A 19757-nucleotide genomic window follows, 5' to 3' on the forward strand; every position below is an offset into this window, starting at 1 on the left:
AAGTGAGCAGTCATATCTGACAATACGAAACATGAGCTCATTGTTTATATCTATTATTAGATTACAACATGAATTTGAACTCATGCAGCAGCATTTCCCCAAAGGGAAATAGTAATTTTTTTTTGTCTCCTTTTCAGGAAGGATTTAATGGGGGCATTACCAATCAGCTTTTCCACTATTCCAGAAAGAATAACAGCTGCTTATGGAAACTCTATCTATTACCAGTCTTTTCTTTTTTCCTATCCTAGCCAAGCTAGTTATTAAATGGTTAATATCAGTAAATAGGATGGCTACCTAATATTTTCACAAGGATAAATGATCAGAACCACCCATACTATTACACCGTACGGATGATTCAGAGTACTTGATTAACCCATGGACTGGAATTTCTGTATCCGGGCATGATTTTTTAGACCACGTGCATTCCCTTTTAAGCTTTATGGAGAAAGACAAGTGCTCATTTTCTGTAAATGTAGATTTCAATAATCTTAACTTTGTAAGCTCTGAATGAATTCATGGCTTTTGTATTACTTAAACAATGGATTTACATTATTTCTGCAAAAAGAGAAAAATGGACGGACATTAAACATGATTACGAAAGGCAAATAATATTACTGGAATCTTGTCTATATATCATGGCTTCCATTTCCATTGCGTAGCTTGTCATCTTTAATGGTGCCATTGAGACCATACCAATAATCCCAACTCACCAAATTAAGTTTATAACTACACCATCAACGCATTCCTTATATCTCTAGCCAACTCTTACAGGTTTTCAGTCTAATCCCCATCATCCATCCCCCTCCTGTTCTTTTGCCATGGAGTTCTATGGCAGAAATACTCTTCATGACTTCATGGATGACGAAAGCAATCCAACGCAATCACCTCCTCGCCTTTCCATTAGAGCTCACCTAGATATGTATGAACAAGATCTCCAATTCAGCCCTGGAAGACCGTCTAGCCCCCGAGCGAGTGCCAACATGCGCTCAATGTTTCCGCCTGGTAGTCCTGAATCACCATGGACACTCTCTCCTCTTCAAACCCCGTCCCCTGCACTCCTCTACAACTGCATCGCTTCTCTTCATCGCCAGGAAGGCAATATCTATTCGATTGCACTCTCAAAAGGGTTAGTTTTCACTGGCTCAGATAGCAATCGTATCCGGGCATGGAGGCAGCCTGATTGCATCGAACGGGGATATATCAAGGCAAGTTCTGGAGAAGTCCGGGCCATTTTCGCTTATGGTAACATGCTTTTCACTACACATAGAGACTGCAAGATCAGAATTTGGAACTACACGGTTTCAGATAATTTTAGATTCAAAAAGATCTCAACACTCCCAAAGAGAAGCTCATTTCTTCTGTTTCCTAGGACAAGCAGCCAACAACACAAAGACTGTGTTTCTTGCATGGCTTATTACCATGCCGAAGGGATTTTGTACACTGGCTCATATGACAGAACAGTTAAGGCTTGGCGGCTTCTAGATAAAAAATGTGTAGACTCATTTGTGGCTCATGAAAGCAACGTCAATGCAATAGTGGTCAACCAAGATGATGGGTGTCTTTTTACTTGCTCCTCCGATGGATCAGTAAAGATATGGAGGAGAGTGTATAGAGAAAACTCTCACATTTTAACCATGACACTGAAATTCCAGCAATCCCCTGTTAACGCCTTGGCCTTAAGCACAACATTCAACAATTGTTTTCTCTATTCGGGTTCATCTGATGGCACCATCAATTTTTGGGAGAAGGAAAAAATGTCCGGTAGGTTTAACCATGGTGGATTTTTACATGGTCATCGTTTTGCAGTTCTCTGCTTGGCGGCTATAGAAAAGTTGGTATTTAGTGGCTCAGAGGATACAACGATTAGGGTCTGGAAGAGAGAAGAAGGAAGTTGTTTTCATGAATGTTTGGCAGTGCTGGATGGACATCGGGGGCCTGTCAGATGCTTGGCCGCTTCTTTGCAGATGGAAAAAATTGTCATGGGATTTTTGGTATACAGCGCTAGTTTGGACCAAACTTTCAAGGTATGGAGGGTCAAAGTGATGCCCGAAGAGAAAATCTGCTTAGATTTTGCAGACCGAAATGATTCAAAAACAAGGACTATGGAATATGAGATGAGCCCTGTGTTGTCTCCGTCTTGGGTCGAGAAGAAGCGTCAAGGTAATCAATTCGAGTAATTTACGGTAATCTAAAATTCGGTCCCAGCTGTTCGAGGCAAACTGAGACATTGCCATAAGGACGATCAAGTCTAACTTTTAGCAATTCTAGCAAGCTAGTTCAAGCTGATTCAAGAAACAAAAGAGGTCCAATCCTTTTCTTGTACTGCTTAGATTCAACTAAGATTAGCATTGGAATCAATATTTCAAACAATGCAATTCTCACTTTTAGGGGTCATCTCAACAATTTACTTCAACAATTGCTTGATTCTCACTTTTAGGGTTCATGCCTGACAATTAGTCGAATATCTCAGAAAATGTTTTTTTTCCTCCTTTTTTGATACTTAGAATTTCATTTTCAGAGAACATTCGGTCGAGAGATTAGGCAGCTTAGGCAGGTGCCTTGAATAATACCACATGCCCCTAACTACTGAAAATAAAAGTCGATGTAACATTGGCCATATATAGAGTCATATACAGATCCAATCTCATGGAGTGACTATAGCAATAGTACGATCGTTAATGAGAAATATATCTATCTATCCATCTATCTATATACTTGATATTGAAGGATACCAATCTGGCAAACGACTTTGCACCTAAAAGTTGTAGTGCTATTAATTGTATATAGTCACCTCTTTTATGCCTCCATCGCCATGTCTCAGCTACTCAATGGGGTATCATTTAACTAGGATTACAAATGCAACCTTGATAAAAAAAGGTAATGAAACCGAACTGGTACATGGTAAGTGCTGTAAAAGTTTGGCAGAGATTGGTTCAACGCTTCATTGTTCTCATTCCTCAAAAAGGTCAATGACCCAGGCTGGTTAAAACCATTTGATGCATTGAGAGAGAAACAATGTGGGAAATCAGAAAGCTTCGTCCTTGTGAGCAAGAGGAGCACGAGTCCTAACAATAAACAAATTCTCATAGATGTACCCAGCAAGCCCACAGCCGATCAGGGGTCCAACCCAGTAAACCCAGCGATTTGTCCAGTCCCAGCTCACCAGAATTGAACTATAGAAGTCCCTGAGAAAGCTCCGCCAGCCAAGTTGTTAGCCCCAATAATAAACCCAGTGAGAATTAGACCTAGCCCGATGGAACCTTTCTTGGGGGTCCACAATAGTGGCATAGAATGTGAATAACAAGAACGTCAGAACAATCTTCCACACAACACCGTGAAGGAAGCCCACTCCATACAGCCAGTGAATGAATTGGAGTACACTGCACAATAAAAGAAACCAGTTAAATAAAGAAACAATTCCAATCTGAAAAATTCGCTTCTAAGTAAAAGCTTGTTCGTTATTTGTTAACCCAAATCTGTAACATTAGAGTCAATCAATATTCTGAGAAATCAATTACGCCATGTGAAGAAAAGATTACTCGTGAGCCTGGGCCCTTCTCAGGCATCAACGCCAAGATTAGTGCTTGCCTGGACCCTGATGGCTGGAAATCGGTATGGCAGATGATGCTTTAGCTTGGAGTCTATGTATTTGAGGTTTTTATACATCCAAATGAATTGATTTCCTTAACTGTTCTCTTCATGTCCTGCAGGTCTTTGCTGATAACATTGACTTCCTCAAGGAGCTCGAGTGATCAAATATCATATACCTGCACGCTGAAAATTCGTAACAATTTTGATCATTAGATACTGCCTTCTGCCAAGCTTTTTTTTCTCAAAAACCTTACGGGACAATTTACTCAATCACATCTTGTAGATTTTTGTTGGCTTTTTCCTTTTTTTTTTTCAATTTTTTCTGTATATGACTGAAGAAGTTGCTATTATTGCAAATTAAGCGCAGTGCGTTGGGAATCAGATATATATATTTCAACGTTATTGCTTTACAGAAATGAAATTCTAGTTCTTCCATCAATCCAATTAGTTTCCCTCAGAAATATGCTATATTGTTACAACAATTCAACATATGCTGGATCCCATCCGTCCACATTTGTTTGTCACCTTTACTCCTACACTCAAATTCTATTATCCTATCTGCTGTTTTAACCCCAAAGTAAGCTTTCTGCTCAGCATTGTCTTCTCTCTCGCTTCTGGGCCATGCTGGGATGTCATTATGGACTCCCGAGATCACACCTGGAAGCACAGTGTAAACTCTGTTAACACAGTTAAGTGTAATAAGAAAATTGATTTATTTGAGTATGAGGCTTAGCTTACACTTCTTCCTTTTAGTGTATGTGCCTGCCATATGCTTGCTTTTCAATTTAACCACCACCTGTTTTTATTAAAAAATTGTGATCTTTCTCAGAGATCTAGGTAAAAGTATGCATTCAAAAAAAACCCACCTTGTGCTTATGTAGCTAAACAAGTTTTTACATATTAATGGAGGAAATTTTCTAAATTCTTAGAAGTCTACAAATATAGTTGCTAGGATTTCTTTTATCCTGGTTTATACCTGCCAGTTAGAGTTTATGTAGAAAGAAACTTGCTTCCAATGTAGAGCTCCTGTCATCAACATAAATATATAGTGATGAGATGGAATATTTGTTACCAAATACTGAAGCTAGATGATTTTGATATTTTTGACTAATAAGATTTGAGAAAATGGTACCTTTTCTTGTGCGCTTCAGTAGTTCTCCCCCGTCGACAAAGTTCAATGTTGAGATGTTCAATTCATTGCGGACTTCACCCTTTTCCTCACCTAGAGCAAACGTCGTAGTCTTCTGCAGCCTTGCCTTCGCAGCTCCTCGCAAGGCTGCATTAATTTGTTAGATTTAAGTTGACAGTCCTCTGAAACCATTAGTATATTGAACTATTAATGATATATATGTCCATGAAGGTGACTGATAAATTCATTCCGTTATCATGTTTCAGCTATTATCTCCTTAGCTGTTGTGTCCAATTAAATTATGGCTGTCTTGAGGCCACGGCAAACATTAAAATGAAAAGATGACTAGTAATATGTATATTTTCTAGCTAGATGATGGATTTAGAAGCGATTTGAACAACCTGTAGCTGCTCCAGCTGTTAGGGTTATGATATCTCCATTTGTTCTTGCATTCATTGCAGAGTTGACTACTCTTAGAATGTGGTCATGATCAGCTCCCGTGTCCTCTGCAATCTCAATGCAGTGTGATGCGACAAGAGCTGCCGCAGATGCGATGGCAGTTGATACTTTAGAATATCTCTTCGGACAGGTAATTTCTATTTCCGGTAACATTTCATTTGAGGCAGCAAGTGCTGCGACGGCAGCTGCAACTCCAGCCACTGATACAGCTGCATGCAATTGTGCATTATGGGTTCTGATCTCCTGCTTCTTCCTCTCTTTCTGATCCTTCAGCCATCTGCCCATTGTTCGCCCTCTTACTATGCTCTTGTATATCTTCAAATTGGTAATAAGCCAATAACGATAAGAATATATGATGATATTGTTAGGTAAATTGATGATTATGATGAGGTTGAACAAGGAGATACCCCATTTTTAACTAGTTGTTGTTTACAGAGAAATTTTGGATTCATTGCTTGATGAAGTAAAAATAATTCCTGCATATCACAAAGCTGTTAGAAGTGTTAAGTGGTTGAGTAGGATCAAGTTAATTATTTTTCTCTTGCTTGCATATTTGTGACAATCCTGAACAGTATAATGTGGTTCCACACCATCACAAGTTAGTGAGCAGTATAATATTCTATCAATGCTATAGGGCAGGAGCCAGGGGATGCTAAACTGATGGCAAGGGCTTGGGTGTATATCTTTTAGATGAACATATACAAAAAGTTTGCACAGATTAAATGGATAGCATCCACCACGGCGAGGCCTGATTAAAGAGAACAGAAACCGAGGTACCTTCAGATTTTCACTCTCCATTGGGAAAATTGGAGGGCTACCGCCACAAGGTAACTGCTGAAGTAGCTGTACAAACAAACAAACATGAAAATTTTATATTACTAATTATCACTCTCAACACTTATAGCTTAGTCTTTATTTGAGATTTTTCCAAGAACATGTAAGTTCTCGTCGTATAATTCTTTTACAACAGCTTGAATTAAATAAGGGATCTTACTGATTCCCTTGAGTCTGTAGAGCTTGCAACATTTGTTTCATTTCCAACATAAGAAACAGATGACTTCTCATCAAGACCATTGGAAGCCGCTATATGCACCTTCGCAAGAGCTTTCGAGAGTTCCATAGCCGACAGACTCCAAGATCTGGCGAGAAACTCCATGGACTCTGTAGGAGTTTCAGGAGGGGGACAAGACAGCGGTAACCACCTTGCAGGACTATTCTCATCTATATTTTCCAGCCTCTGGGACGAGCTTTTTATACTGCATGAGCTCACTAACACCAAAACAACCATTCAAACACCCAAGTTAGTGCTCTAGTTTTCAGGAAACACCAAGCTTGTGATAGCAAAAGCCTTACTTTTAAAATTGTCTTCTCCACTTTCACTTAAGCTGAGACTTTGATTCCAACACAAACAGCAAGAACAAGCCAAGAAAGAGAAAGAAAGAGGTTGACATTTATCATGGGAAGTGAATCTAAGCTGCATGGTTTTTCTCTATTGAGAAAAACGATAAGAGAAAAGTAGAAGGGGATATATTCTATTGTACGGGAAAGGCTCCCCCCATTAAAGGCAGTTCATCTTTGCCTCCAACTTCCTGTTTTTCAGCTTTACATTATAAAGAGGGAATTAAAGGGTTAAGGACGAATTTTTCTTGAGTGGCGTAGTCATTATGACCTGAGTTCTCTTTTGTCGCCATTATCAGTTGCTGAAGCTAGTGCCCAGGGCCCTCTGCCCCTTCTTGCACGCCCATCATATATCCTTCAGATAATAACCGAGCATTGTCCTGGAAGCGGGAACAGTTGTTTAGAGGCAAAAGAAAAGCAACAGTCCAGGTCCCACAACATTTGATTCACGTCAAAATAGAAATGCAAATGACGCACTTGTGTTTTACAGGCTCAACGGGGCCATACATAAATTTTTTTACAACTACTTTTTCTTTCTATTCTCAAAAAGGTTGAGACTTGATGGGTTACCGACAAAGGTTTCTTTTTATTTTGTACTAAAATCTGCAGACTCTTTGTTTTTATTTTAAAGGGGTTTGTTATTCGACTGTTTTTGTACTTAGCGAACTCGTTTCCATGTATCGTCGGAATCAAAACAATTTGGACCAGAAAGTTGTATTTTTTTTCCTGCTAAGCTGAATACTGGTCAGCCAAGAGCTTGTTTCTTTGCAACAATGGAATCATAAAATATTGGACCAAAAAGTTGCATCATTCCTGGAAGTAGGAAAAATGGTCTGACAATTATCTTTCTAATGCTAATGATGGGTTATTGTATTTGAATGTGATCTCGTAATCCAATTTATGATGTCTAAGGAGGGCTACTATGCGGTCATTTGTCGATAATGTTGCTGAACAGAGACTTTGGATATTTCAACATTATCACCGTTAGATCAAAAACAAAAAACAAATACCTTCAATTGCCTTCATCACCTTTTTGTAATGATCCTTTGCTGGGAAATACAGCGCATCCAGGCATTGGCATCTGACGACAAGTAGTGATTTTATCTAATTTACTTCTTAATACATAAATAATAACCAAAAGAGGGTAAAACTCCGTTCAAACTTGTTGACTTATTGATTTCGATTAAGCCACTGAGCTAGCAAATGATAGTTGGACTTCCACAGTACCTTGGTGGAATTCAAAGCAATTATGCTACCTGTTACTGGACCGTGTGCCATGGCTTTCGACTCTCAGAATGGCTCTTTCACTTTGACCTGTAACAACAAAATAAAACAATTACTGACAGTTGCAAATGTACATCAGGAATACAAGGTAAGAATATTTCACACGAGCAAACGACATTAGCATAACGATATGTAACCGCAATATATTAGCTCTATATTTCATGTCAACAGAGCCCAAAAAGATCAAGAAAAAGTAATAGTTTTTCAAATTTCAATCAGAACAAGAATGAATGACCGGATCGATGTTGCAGTACTTGATTAGAAAGATCAAATTGAAGTGATATAATTACCTCAATCCTCTAAGGTATAAACCTCTGCTATCCATACCCAAATGGATATTTACAAATATATCTTCATATCACTTCAATATTAGCAGTGACCTCTATTGATCAATTAAACTCTTCTCACATCCACTGGCAAATGAGAGACAATTGTATAAAGTCAAGCAAATAAAATTACAACTAAATATACAGTTATATAAACAATGACAACTGACAGAATCTCCAAAAACTAACATGATAGTACCGGTGTACCTGAAACTCTAGATTACAGTACTTTTTCAGATTCTGGTCATAGCAGGTACCTAGATTCAAATTGATCCAGGTAAACATCAAGGGCTTTGATCCAAATTATGGAGTAATGAGAAAAGAAAGCAAATGCATCCTGAATTAAATGAGATACAAGGTCAAAACAACCGTATCACACAAATGAAACTTTATCATCTATTAACAGAAGAATGGAGAAAACACTTTACACATCATCCCTCGAACAATTAAACATGAAACTGGCTTAACCATTGTCCTCATGCATGCAGAAAAAACCAGGCTTTGGTAGGCCATACTCCAGCACAATCCCACATACTTGCCCCATCATGGTCACCTCGTGGAAAGCATATGATACAATCTGCCATCTCTCAGCAAAGATATTGAGCTATCCAACGTCCAAACTTCATGACACTTGCAACACCAGCTCTGGGTTCCCTGAAAGACAAAGCCAAAATCACAGCCTGACCTTAGCTATACATATAGCTATAAGCATTCACTCCATAGAAAGTAAAAAATCATTGAAAATAATTTTATAATAAATGAAATAGTTTTTGAAAGATCTTCCTATACCAATCACTTAGCTGAAGATATTCTGTGAAACGATGGCATCCAGCTGCTTGAAGCACCGGTCTTGTTCCCAAGTCCACGGCCACTATTTGTAGCGTCAGTTGGCCCCTCTGCTTTGGGCAGATTCTTTCTCAAGGCACCAGGTAGAGCAAATGAAGTGGATGGTATTGCTGTACTGCTCCCCATCTGCAACAGTCATATCCCACAACAATTATTCTAAATTGGCTGACTATGGGGTGAATTTACATCATAGGCGAGGACAAAAACCACTTTAAAGTATGCCCTGTTAATTTAATTTCAATTCATTTAATTTTCTATATTTAAACTGGAAGTTACAAGCACACATGAAACATGATATAACATGCTTCGTCAGGTAACTTACATGTTTCTCACTCATATTTTGCTGAACCAATGGTCTAAACTGCATACGAACATCTGGATGACCGAGATTACTTGGTCCTCTGTGCTCCATAATTTCACCTGAATAAGAAGCATCCTTGATTCCTGGAATTCAAAAATGAATAAGGCAAGATGTGCTTCATAAAAGAAATTTTCCAAAACAAGTTAAAAATTAGAAATGTTTCCCGTTAGGATGTATCTAACTAGAATCTATGAAGTATGGAAACTACAGCAGAAATGCCCCACACTCTATAAGATGGAAACAACCACAAGATACCAAATTGAAAAAGTTGCTTAAAAAAATATACGATCGAATGCTTAAAGCAATTTACCTTTAAGCTTATCCATGGTCATTGCTTGACTGTTACTTGTTCCAGAAAAAGGCCGCAAATCCTGATAAAAATCAGGAGAAACAAGTACAACCATATAAGACAGAGTAAAGAAACAAACCAGAATGTGAAGCAGCCTCCAAACTGATTTATGCAACTAGAAACAAATTACTCTTGATACATTTTTGGTCAAAAAACTTCATGGAATACTTGGGCCAAAAAAATTAATGAGATGCAGGTCTTTAAATTAAATAATTGATCCAAAGAAAAAAAAATAACAGCAAAAAGAATTTAAGAAAATACTAACAGATGATTGAGGATGTGTCTTTGTCCTTTGTGTCTGCTGGTACTTTAGAATTGTCCAGTCAAATATGAAATCAAACTCATATCCTGCCACATGGAACATATGGAAGTTGAAAACCAGCAAATGCAAATATCAGTTTGCTGTTGTCCACAAGATACATGCATGATGTTGCAATGACTGCCAGACAGGACTATAAAATAAAAGATAGTAGGTTTTATAAATCTGGGTTCATCAAACATAATTAGTTGTCAACATAGCAACCCAAACATGCAACGTAATGTAGAGAACATGAGGAAAATGGTGAGCTTAAGTAGTTCATTACCTTCCCGGGTAAACAAATCTCGAAACAGACGCTTCAAGAATCCATAATCAGGCCTCTGATCAAATGTTAAAGAGTGGCAATAGTGAAAGTATGATGCAAACTCCACAGGTTGTGACTTGCACAAGACCTTTTGAACATGAAACAAATGATAGCTAAGCATTGAACAACTACTGATGCTAAAATCATTTTTCTTTCATGGGAGGGAAGATATCTCAGAAGGAAATACCTCTATTGGTGTCGATAACTTCTTCTCGCATATTTTATCATACTTCTGCTTCTTTGTAGCAGCTTTTAGACCCTGCCAAGGAAGGCTAAATGCAGAAATTAACAAAATCAGTCAGACTTGTACAGTCAGAATCTCGGTGCTGCATAACATCTGAATAAATGAAGTCATCAAAATGAATAAGGTACAGATTAAAGCAGAACCACGGCTCGTACAAGCCCAACCACAACCCTAACGTACTTGAGTCAAAGAAGAGGAATGACAGTGAATTGGAGCATACCTTCCTCTCAAGAAATACAAAAGAACATAGCCAAGTGATTCCAAATCATCCCGACGGCTTTGCTCTGTGGAGATTAAAGAGTGCATAAAGTAAACCTCAGAGCTCTGCCTTGTATTAAAAACAATAGCAGAAAAAAAAAGCAACAATTCTTACCAATTCCAAGATGAGTATTACAACTAGCATACCGTGCAGTCCCTGTTAAATTTTTATTCTCCCTGTAAGAGTAATCAAGAGAAAATACTACTTAGCCAATATCCAGGAAAAAATAAAGAAAAGAAAAGCAAAAACACTAGTAAATGGATCAAGAAAAAGAACATACTGAAAACTGAAACTTCACAGGCTCAAACATAGAAATTAAAAAGGACAGGAAACAGAGCCTCGTCGAGTAAATTTGTCTACTAATCATGTTAAAAAGGAAAGCCAACCAAATATTAAGCAAGAACTTGGTAGTACGATTATTACCTGTAAGGAATATGTCGATTTGTGTTGGGATCACGATATCTTTTGGCAAGACCAAAGTCAATGATGTAGACCTGATGAGGGTAAAAACAGTTATAGAAAATAAATAAAGCAGAAAGGATAATAAGAGAAGTATTCTCCATGCAAATCAAGCATTGAAGAAACATACCTGATTTGCTTTCCTTCCGAGTCCCATGAGGAAATTATCTGGTTTGACGTCTCTATGCAGAAACCCCTTAGCATGCATAAATTCTATTCTCGTAATCTACACCTCATCAAAGGAAAAAATGTTCACACGGATCAACATGCAAATAAAAACAAATAAAAACTACTCGAAAGCAACTAGCATATTGATATATAAGAATAGAAGCTTTGAACAACTCTTATTTGCAAATTCTTTATCTGATTACCATTTGATCAGCCAACATTAAGACTGTTTTCAATGAAAACTTTCTCCCACAGTAGACAAACAAGTCTTCCAGGCTCGGTCCCAGCAAGTCAAGCACAAGAACATTATCATCCCCATTTACTCCACACCATTTTATGTGTGCAATACCACCTAAAACATAACAAAATTTAGTAAATATCTATTGCATTAACATTACTGAAAGACCATTTACACCAAAGTTTGCATTCTCAACATAAAACTACCAAAAACTTTTCCTTACTTCCTCCTTGAAGAATATTATACAGCTTGGCTTCATATAGCAATTGCGGATGCTTTGTCTGCCTGTTTTCCTGCCACCAAACCAAAAATAAAGTTTACTGATTTACATGTTTTACTCTCTTCAGAAAGTAAAGTTTTCATCAACTATTAGTTCCCAGTATAAAATCAAGCTACATAATCGATTTCATAAATTTACCAAAATATTTGACTGATTTCGATATCACCACCCAAATTAGACAAAATTTTTTAAAAAAATTACAAAATCAGATAAAATTTTGTGTTAATTCAGTATCCACCTCAAAAGCTTAATATTAAAGTTGAAATTTTCTTTTAAAAACATTCATAGTGAAAGAAATAAACAAAAAACAAAACTTGCTAATAAATTTAAGCGAAGACTTACGATCTTTACCGCGACAGTTTCACCCGTGTCAACATGAGTAGCTGAAACAAAGCACAATCAGAAGGGAAAAGAAAAGAGAAAAAGTAGATTAAAATTGATAAATTGGAGATGGATCAGCATAATAAAAGAAGAAATCGAGCTAAAAAGAACAAAATACCGAGAAAGATTTCACCAAACGATCCACTTCCGATTTTGCGACCGAGCTTGTACTTCTCTCCGACGATCCTCTCCATATATCAACAATTCTTTCTCTCTCTCTCTCTGTTTCTCTCGCTTTTCCCGATAATCAGTCGATTTTTGGTTGGATTCGTGGAAGAGAGAGAAAATTAGGGCAAGAGACTGAGAAATTGTTGAAGGCAAAAAGGAAGATTTTAGAGATCGAGGAGAAGGAGGTGGAGGTGGAAAATGGTGACTCTGTGGAGGGTGTTTTGGGGATTTCGATGAATTTAGTGGGGATTTTCAACGTAGAATTGTCGAGGGGGAAGGAAGTCGGGCACGGGAAAAAAGGTTGGGGAGCGTTCTGAAATTTTAAAGAATGAGAGGGACGTAAATAAGAAGAGATTATTTACTGCCCAAATAGGGCAGAATTTGTAATTTAGAGAAGTCATGGGGTTGTCATTCAAATTAAAGTATCACTATACAATTTTCTTTCTCCAACATGGATTCGCAGTATAAGTAGCATGTGAATTTTTATTGATTTATAGTAGTCTTTTTTTAGATTTAATATGTATTAGACATTAAATCCATACAAAAATTAAAAATAATTTAATAATATAAATAAATTAAAATTTATAAAATATATTTTACATAAATTTTTTATCAAAATTCATTAAATTTGTCAAAACAAATAAAAATAATTGATATTATTGGATATCAAAACTATAACTTTAGTGTCCACTCTTGATGTCTCGGGCAGGCATGTTAAGTTCACGCAGCCCTCTAGTTCCAGGTTCTATTCACACAAATTTATGTCTCCTACTTAGTGAAAATGCCATTGATTACTGCCATTTGTTTAGAATCGAAGGTGAATCTGTTGCAGGCACTAGAAATAGGAACCTCACCTCCGGGAATTTAGAAATAGTGAAATAAAGGGGATCGACAGGGACCCAAAAGGCGTACTGTTCTCTTTGCTCAGGACTCCCATGTATCTACGGGGAAGACAATGATTCCTCTGGCTGGTACCAAACATTGTTCAATAGGTTGTCGTGAGTTACAGCTAGTCACATTCGTAGGATAATAATTATTACCAGCAACATCAATGGTAAAGCCAGTGGAAGATTATTCTTCTTTTATATGTTCTTGATCAGTTTTTGACCACTGATTCCAACAACATTACAACTACAATCTTCTAATGTGGACAAGCAGCAAAGCGCCGATACTGGACATTATGTCTGCGTTGATAATGGCGTTGAAGCCAAAGCAGCAGAAATTGCATATCGCATTAGCCAGAGAAGTAGAACAAAACCCAGTTCGAGATTAGCCCCTACTCATTCAACATACTGATCAGACAACAAAGAAAAGATACTGTATAAATCGATGAAAAAACAATGGAGAAGATTGAGATAGAGAAAGTGAGCAAGAGGATGATTAAGATGGCAAAGGCAGCCAGAAGAAGAACGCAGGCAATGAGGGAGCCATACAGAAATGCACCAGAGTCGAGTCTAAGTTGGGAACCGCCATGAGTTGTTGAGAGAGTGAAGAAAAGCTCAATTTCAACTAATTAAAGAGAATTTCTCACTTTCTTTTTTCTTCAATCGTATTCAAATTAAGCCCAAGAACAGCAATTTAAACATATTTGAGTGGAATTCCAATAAGTTCGTGCATAAATATGAATGTCTGTAACCTTGCTTTGCTGTGTCTGGCATGTTGAACAGAGCAAAAAATAATAAGAGAAAACTTGCGTCGACAGCAGGATTCGAACCTGCGCAGGCAGCGCCCAACAGATTTCGAGTCTGTCTCCTTAACCACTCGGACATATCGACGCTTGCCCTAGTGTGATGCTAAATGTATAATGTCATCCTTCACAGCTTAATCTTTAAGTTGCCAAATTTTGACGATTTCCCATTACATGTACTATTTAAAGTTATGATTGCTAAGCTGAACTCAAATTTTCCAGGTGATCGGCTGCCAAATTCGCAATAGGGCATCATTGTCGTTTAATATAGTCAATGTCCGCATCAGCATTATTAATCTTTGCCATCTTGTTCTCAGCGGTTTAGATTAATTTAGTGGCCTCCTCTCTACTTCTTTGAAACAACGTTTCCTGCTGAACTCAAAGCTGCATCACAAATGAATAAGATATATGCAAGATAAAAATGTATCAAAAAGGCAGAGCTAGAGGTAACAGTTAAATAATCAAAATTGCTTTCGGTTTTGCTCGAAAGAATAGCTAAACCAGAATGAGAACCAAAGTAACATTACAAGTCTGTGTCACGCAAGGATGCTTTTAATATGACCGTCCTTTCCTAACTAGTATCATGGAATTTCTCTCGACCAAAATGCGCAGGCAACGCAGAAATTGAAAAATAATATACCGTACAAAAGTTATGTTTACACTTGTCTGCAAAATACCCTGCCATTTCAGCATCAAATATCCCTATGCTTGGCCACTCAGCCTAATTATGAATCACCTTTGCTGACAATGAAATGCAGCTCTTGGCCACCTTTCCTACAACCCAAGATAATCAACATGAAAAATCAGATTGAGATATAATTCTTTGCAGACATGTATCAAACAAGTATATAGAAAATCAATTGTTCAAAGCCTGTGTATATAATTTTTAAATCATTAGAAATAAAAGTTTGAATCTGGTTGCTATATTTCTAAACCCAACAAGGGTAGAATCCAGCAATATCTGCTTGCTATGAGGTGAGTCTATTAGTTTCAACCCACTAATGCAGCATTTATTGTTCAATGGATCGGCCAAGCGGGTCAGGAAGACAGCAAAAAGTTAGGTCTCCCATCATCCATTAGGTAGCCCAGAAATTTTTGTTTTTGTTTCCAGTATATCTTTCTTCACACTTCGATAATAATACACTGAACTCAAGTTAATACAAAACTACTCTTATTTCCATGTTGATTTTTAACATTTCACATACAAAACTATTTGAACAAATACTTTGGCTACTTGAGAAAGAACTTACACTCACCTTGACAATCAGAATGAAGTCCTTTCACATCCAGAATTTCAAGCAAGTGGAGCGATAACATCTAAATTATTCTTCATCAACCATTTTTGGGGGTAGAAGGAAGTAGATGATTCAACATTAAGCTCCCAAACCATGATTCTTGAGCAGTCTTGCAGCAAGCCTTCCATCTGGCTTTCATCTTCCACAACTTGTTCAATAAACGAGCTTGCCTGCAATTTCAGATCAATGATGTTAAAAGTTTAAAAGAAATACACCAGCAGTATGTATCAAGGCATTTCAACAAAGGTTATGCTGCAGAATACTCTTCCAAGGATTAATTTTTTGGAGTACAAAGTCTCAATCTTCCACATCAAGTTTTGGAGAAATCTGATCACTTTGTTTTTTGTTTCATTTTTGTTTCCATCTTTTCACTGCTCAAATATATATAAAAAAAAGTCTGATTTGAATTGCCAACATCCTTTTCTCCTTTTCTTTTCCTGCCCGACCAAAATTGACTTAATAGGCAGATGTAGTAAATGGCGGCAACAGCCATGATCACTGCAGTAAGATGAAATAATAAGAAACTTAATGACAATTAAAGAAGAGCCAATAAAAACTAACTTGGAAGCCATCTTTGACTGTGTCAAGCTGTCTAATCTGTTCAAGTGTGGGTCGGTGCCATCGCTTTGGATCCCAGAGTATGGTACTGTTGAAGGCAAACCCTGATATTTCAGCATGGAATCTTCGGAATCTCCTACTTAATCCATTTAGGTGCCATCCAATGACTAGAGTTCCATTACAAACAGGGCCCTCCAATAGAGTTCTACTTTTGTCCCATGTTTGTTTGGCCACAGTCCATGTCCCAAACTGCCTATAAATAAAGGCCATAGTGAAATAAACTGCTGTAGTGGGCACAAGTAAAAGAGAGAAGTGGATTGTGGCTATGACACCAAAAATAAATAAGCAAAGTGCTCCATGCAAAGAACGAACAGAAGCAAACCATACAGAAAAGACAAAAGCCTAACTGGAGGCATCTTTAGTAGTTAACTTTTTCGTTAACTGCCATAATTGAAGGTAACTAATTCCTTGTTAGAAATAACAAATCAAATAAAAAGTTCAACCTATTGGTGCTGACTAAATCATTTGATGCAAGTAAATCAATACATTCCGTTCATCTTTAAAGGTTGGTGCTAAGTTGCATATATCTGATTCCTATTATAGTCCAGGGCTAGGATAACATATCATCTTGACCATTATTACACTTATATGAGGTGATCTTAAGGAAATATGTTCCCAGTTATAGACATGGCATAATCAAGAGGTAGGTAATAGCTTTGGGAATTTCAGGATCTTTTCACAATTTTCCAGTTCCTTTTTTTTGTCAAACTAAAACCTCCTATACTAATAATGGTTCTCGTGCTTCACTGAATGCTCAAAAAGAATGAAGAAACCAGCCTTGATCTAGATAAGCTAACTTTCTGTTTTCTTTTTTGTCACTCATTAGGGAGTCATACTAGACAAAGAAGTCACCAGATTTGCATTATAATACCATCAAGAGAGAAATAAGCAAAAGAAATTAGGAAATTCATAATAAGCATAATCATAATAATAGACAGAAAAATAAAAATATAAAGGAGATACCTAATATGCCTCATTTGCTCAAAGAGATCAATCGAGTAGATGTTATCCTCATTGGCAAAGTAGACAATTCCGTCAAGATGATGAGTTTCAATGTGAGATAATGCCACATTTCTTTGGTGGACATTTCTGTCTTTTACATCAGTCAGATTTTTCTTGCAAACAAGATGCCTATACATAAGACTGCTCCTTCTTAGGATGTCAGCTGTTTCCTCAGACTGCGAGGTCATGTCCACAACTATCCACAATAGAGGAGGTTGGACCAGCTTTAGTGTGTATGCTAAACGATTTAGATAATAGGCTTGAAGTGGTCGGGCATAAGTTGAAGTTACAACTATCAAAAGCTTAAAAGAATCCAGATCTATATCTTGAGTTAGTGATCGATTAGTCAGTGCATTATCTAAATTCCCTTCTATCCTTTCCTGTCTCTGCACCAGTGCCTGTGCATCCAATGTGACATTATTTTCAACACCAGTGATATCTCTCATTGATGTTACATTTCTTTCTGAACTGTCACGAACGGTTGATACTAACTCAAAAGAGAATGCCTGGTGCTTTGCAATGGGATTCATATAAGAAAAGTCCACGGAAATGAATGGTGTCAATCCAATAAAAAAACCAACTATGAAACAAATGAAGAAATGAAAAAGAGCCCTCCTCCAAACTTGTCCTTTTTGTTTTGACCTGTCAAGAGGCCTAGAGGATCTTGGCGAAAAGACACCAAACACCAAAGCATGAGAATCCGATAAACCAAAAAGAGAAGTTAGCAATCCACCAGTCGATGGGTAGCTCTGAGTACATGATGATGACTTGGCCAAAGGAGAAGGAACTGAACGTTCAGGCTCTCCAGTAACTAGTGTCCCCTGTCGAGGCACTGGGGATAGTGTTCTTCTAATTGATGCCATAAAACTAATCTGTTGTACCTCTTAATCAATAAAGAATCACCGCAAGAGAGCAGCCAAATTTATCACAAGCTCGTTTTAAACATAAGCAACCAATATGCAATATGTGCTCCTTGCTTCATTGCATATTCCTTAATTTATCTCTTCTGCAACAATCTAGTGCCCATATTAACCAATAAATATTAAATCAATCGTACCAGATCTATTCAACTATCTGAATTCAATTTCAAAAGTACAACTTTCCCTCTCATCTTAAAAATGCTGGTAAATCTACCAAAGCCAAAGCAAACTTCTTGATCTCCAATGAACTGTCTAAGCAATTATCAGTAATTTCAAATCCAACACAATGTACCCAAATGCTCCATTTTAACAAAACAAGCAAAAAGGCACCACTCTTTACCATAAAACAATGAAATTCCAAACCAAAATGTAACGAAACGAGCAACCAATTTACCTTCCAATGGAAAATGGGTCTTCGATCTTCTTTCCCAAAAATCACGTAGAAGAGAGAACCAGCAGCATCTCGGAGCTTCTGTTCAATCCTTTGCAAAGAAAAAAAAAAGCATCAACATTTGCAGATCTTCCTTTGGCTTAACCAAAGGTCAGATTGCAAGGTCAAATAAGAGCTTAAAGAAAAGGTATTCAAGGAATCTTTGTAATGGCCTCGGTCCTCGAGAGTTGAGAGCCCGCAGAAAAGACAGGGAGAGAGAGAAACAATTAAAAACAGTTCAGACAACCCGGCCTTTGCTCCCAATCACAAAGATTCGGACACGACACAATAAATGTTTGTTTTTAGTGTGGATATTTTTAGGTAACCAGTGGTATGATGAGCATTTAATTTTACCGATTTTTGATGTGATGGAATTAAATTCGTCAAATTTTTAATTAAATTTAAATATTAATTTTAATGAAATCAAATTAATATAATTTTTTTTATTAAAATTTTTTTCAATCGATACAATAATTTTATTTTTAATCATATTCATAATAAATTTTATTATTATTTTTAATTTTATAGCAATCAATTTCATCGTAAATAAATATAAGATTGAGATGTCCAGTTTTACGTGTAAGCACGTGATAGCCGCACAATGCATACATGGGCCCACCATTTTAAATTTTCTTTTCGGCTCTTTTGGATAGAACAGCTTAGCCCATGCTTTGTTTTGGCAAGTGGAGTTTGATCATTGACTTTCTAGTCAAACAAAATCTACTTTCAATTATGGAATTTTTGAGAAATTTCAATGCGAATATTGAAGGAATAAAATAATTAATGAAAAAAACATAACTCAAAAAATAATTAAAATAATTGTATTTTTTTACCGTATTAATTTTTAAAATTAATTATTTGAGTTAGTTAAATTATATTTTTAATTTATAATTATTTTAAAACTCTGTTTAAAAAAATATTTTCGTTCACATAAATTTATTGCTTCAAAATTTTATTTTCAAAGTACTTTTTACATAAATTTAATGCTTTAAATTTTGTTTTATATTCCATAAAAAATTTAAATGATGGCTTTTAAAAGTTTATATCTTTTTTAATATATCATTACAAGATTATAATTATATTAGATTTTTTATCATAAATTAAAAAAAAATTAATACATTGATATAAAAAAATTTTTAAATTTCACAAACAAAATTAATTAAATGACCTACATCTTTTTAAAATATTAAAAAATAAAAAATTTAATTAAAAAAATATGACAGTGACATGTGAGAATTTTTT

At 36.6% G+C, this 19757-nt stretch overlaps 4 protein-coding genes and 1 non-coding gene across 18 annotated transcripts; 1 reads left to right on the top strand and 4 right to left on the bottom strand.

The window, feature by feature from the left end:
• Positions 1 to 668: 668 nt before the first annotated feature.
• Positions 669 to 2582, top strand: LOC111300421 (protein JINGUBANG-like). The gene has a single exon (XM_022896052.2). It carries the CDS (start codon positions 819 to 821, stop codon positions 2175 to 2177), a length of 1359 nt encoding a protein of 452 aa, XP_022751787.2. The 5' UTR covers positions 669 to 818; the 3' UTR covers positions 2178 to 2582.
• Positions 2583 to 3962: 1380 nt separating this feature from the next.
• LOC111299315 (VAN3-binding protein-like) lies at positions 3963 to 7727 on the bottom strand. Of its 4 annotated transcripts, none has more exons than XM_089747327.1 (11): positions 7588 to 7727; positions 6849 to 6957; positions 6533 to 6768; positions 6174 to 6448; positions 5957 to 6022; positions 5587 to 5655; positions 5122 to 5494; positions 4724 to 4867; positions 4568 to 4617; positions 4330 to 4387; positions 3963 to 4248 (listed from the first exon to the last, which is right to left on the bottom strand). In XM_089747327.1, the coding sequence occupies exons 3-11, from the start codon at positions 6657 to 6659 to the stop codon at positions 4046 to 4048; spliced, it is 1365 nt and encodes a 454-aa protein (XP_089603453.1). In that variant the 5' UTR covers positions 6660 to 6768; positions 6849 to 6957; positions 7588 to 7727; the 3' UTR covers positions 3963 to 4045. The 4 variants fall into 4 exon arrangements, with proteins under 4 accessions (XP_089603453.1, XP_089603452.1, XP_022750166.2 ...); XM_089747326.1 differs by having other exon boundaries at positions 5587 to 5670; XM_022894431.2 differs by having other exon boundaries at positions 6533 to 6957.
• Positions 7562 to 12893, bottom strand: LOC111299316 (casein kinase 1-like protein 3). Of its 10 annotated transcripts, none has more exons than XM_089747332.1 (18): positions 12514 to 12893; positions 12357 to 12397; positions 11958 to 12027; positions 11700 to 11848; positions 11459 to 11554; positions 11293 to 11363; positions 10984 to 11045; positions 10831 to 10894; positions 10554 to 10638; positions 10328 to 10454; positions 10009 to 10091; positions 9705 to 9765; positions 9356 to 9477; positions 8977 to 9159; positions 8616 to 8832; positions 8395 to 8444; positions 8152 to 8274; positions 7562 to 7891 (listed from the first exon to the last, which is right to left on the bottom strand). In XM_089747332.1, exons 1-14 carry the CDS (start codon positions 12587 to 12589, stop codon positions 8980 to 8982), a joined length of 1287 nt encoding a protein of 428 aa, XP_089603458.1. In that variant the 5' UTR covers positions 12590 to 12893; the 3' UTR covers positions 7562 to 7891; positions 8152 to 8274; positions 8395 to 8444; positions 8616 to 8832; positions 8977 to 8979. The 10 variants fall into 10 exon arrangements, with proteins under 10 accessions (XP_089603458.1, XP_089603456.1, XP_089603457.1 ...); XM_089747330.1 differs by having other exon boundaries at positions 8395 to 8524; XM_089747331.1 differs by having other exon boundaries at positions 8616 to 8841.
• Positions 12894 to 14256: 1363 nt separating this feature from the next.
• On the bottom strand, positions 14257 to 14338 carry TRNAS-CGA (transfer RNA serine (anticodon CGA)). Its single transcript has one exon. It is a non-coding gene; the product is annotated as a tRNA-Ser (tRNA).
• A 359-nt stretch (positions 14339 to 14697) lies between these two features.
• Positions 14698 to 18786, bottom strand: LOC111299317 (putative beta-1,4-xylosyltransferase IRX9H). 2 transcript variants are annotated; one of them, XM_089747336.1, is made up of 5 exons: positions 18480 to 18785; positions 17127 to 18181; positions 16107 to 16356; positions 15507 to 15715; positions 14698 to 15024 (listed from the first exon to the last, which is right to left on the bottom strand). In XM_089747336.1, exons 2-4 carry the CDS (start codon positions 18026 to 18028, stop codon positions 15545 to 15547), a joined length of 1323 nt encoding a protein of 440 aa, XP_089603462.1. In that variant the 5' UTR covers positions 18029 to 18181; positions 18480 to 18785; the 3' UTR covers positions 14698 to 15024; positions 15507 to 15544. The 2 variants fall into 2 exon arrangements, with proteins under 2 accessions (XP_089603462.1, XP_022750171.1); XM_022894436.2 differs by having other exon boundaries at positions 15501 to 15715; positions 17127 to 18786.
• Positions 18787 to 19757: the final 971 nt, after the last annotated feature.

The sequence above is a fragment of the Durio zibethinus genome, chromosome 18 (assembly GCF_047325235.1).
Source record: "Durio zibethinus cultivar Kanyao isolate XHJ-2024 chromosome 18, ASM4732523v1, whole genome shotgun sequence".
Classification (NCBI taxonomy): Eukaryota; Viridiplantae; Streptophyta; class Magnoliopsida; order Malvales; family Malvaceae; genus Durio; species Durio zibethinus.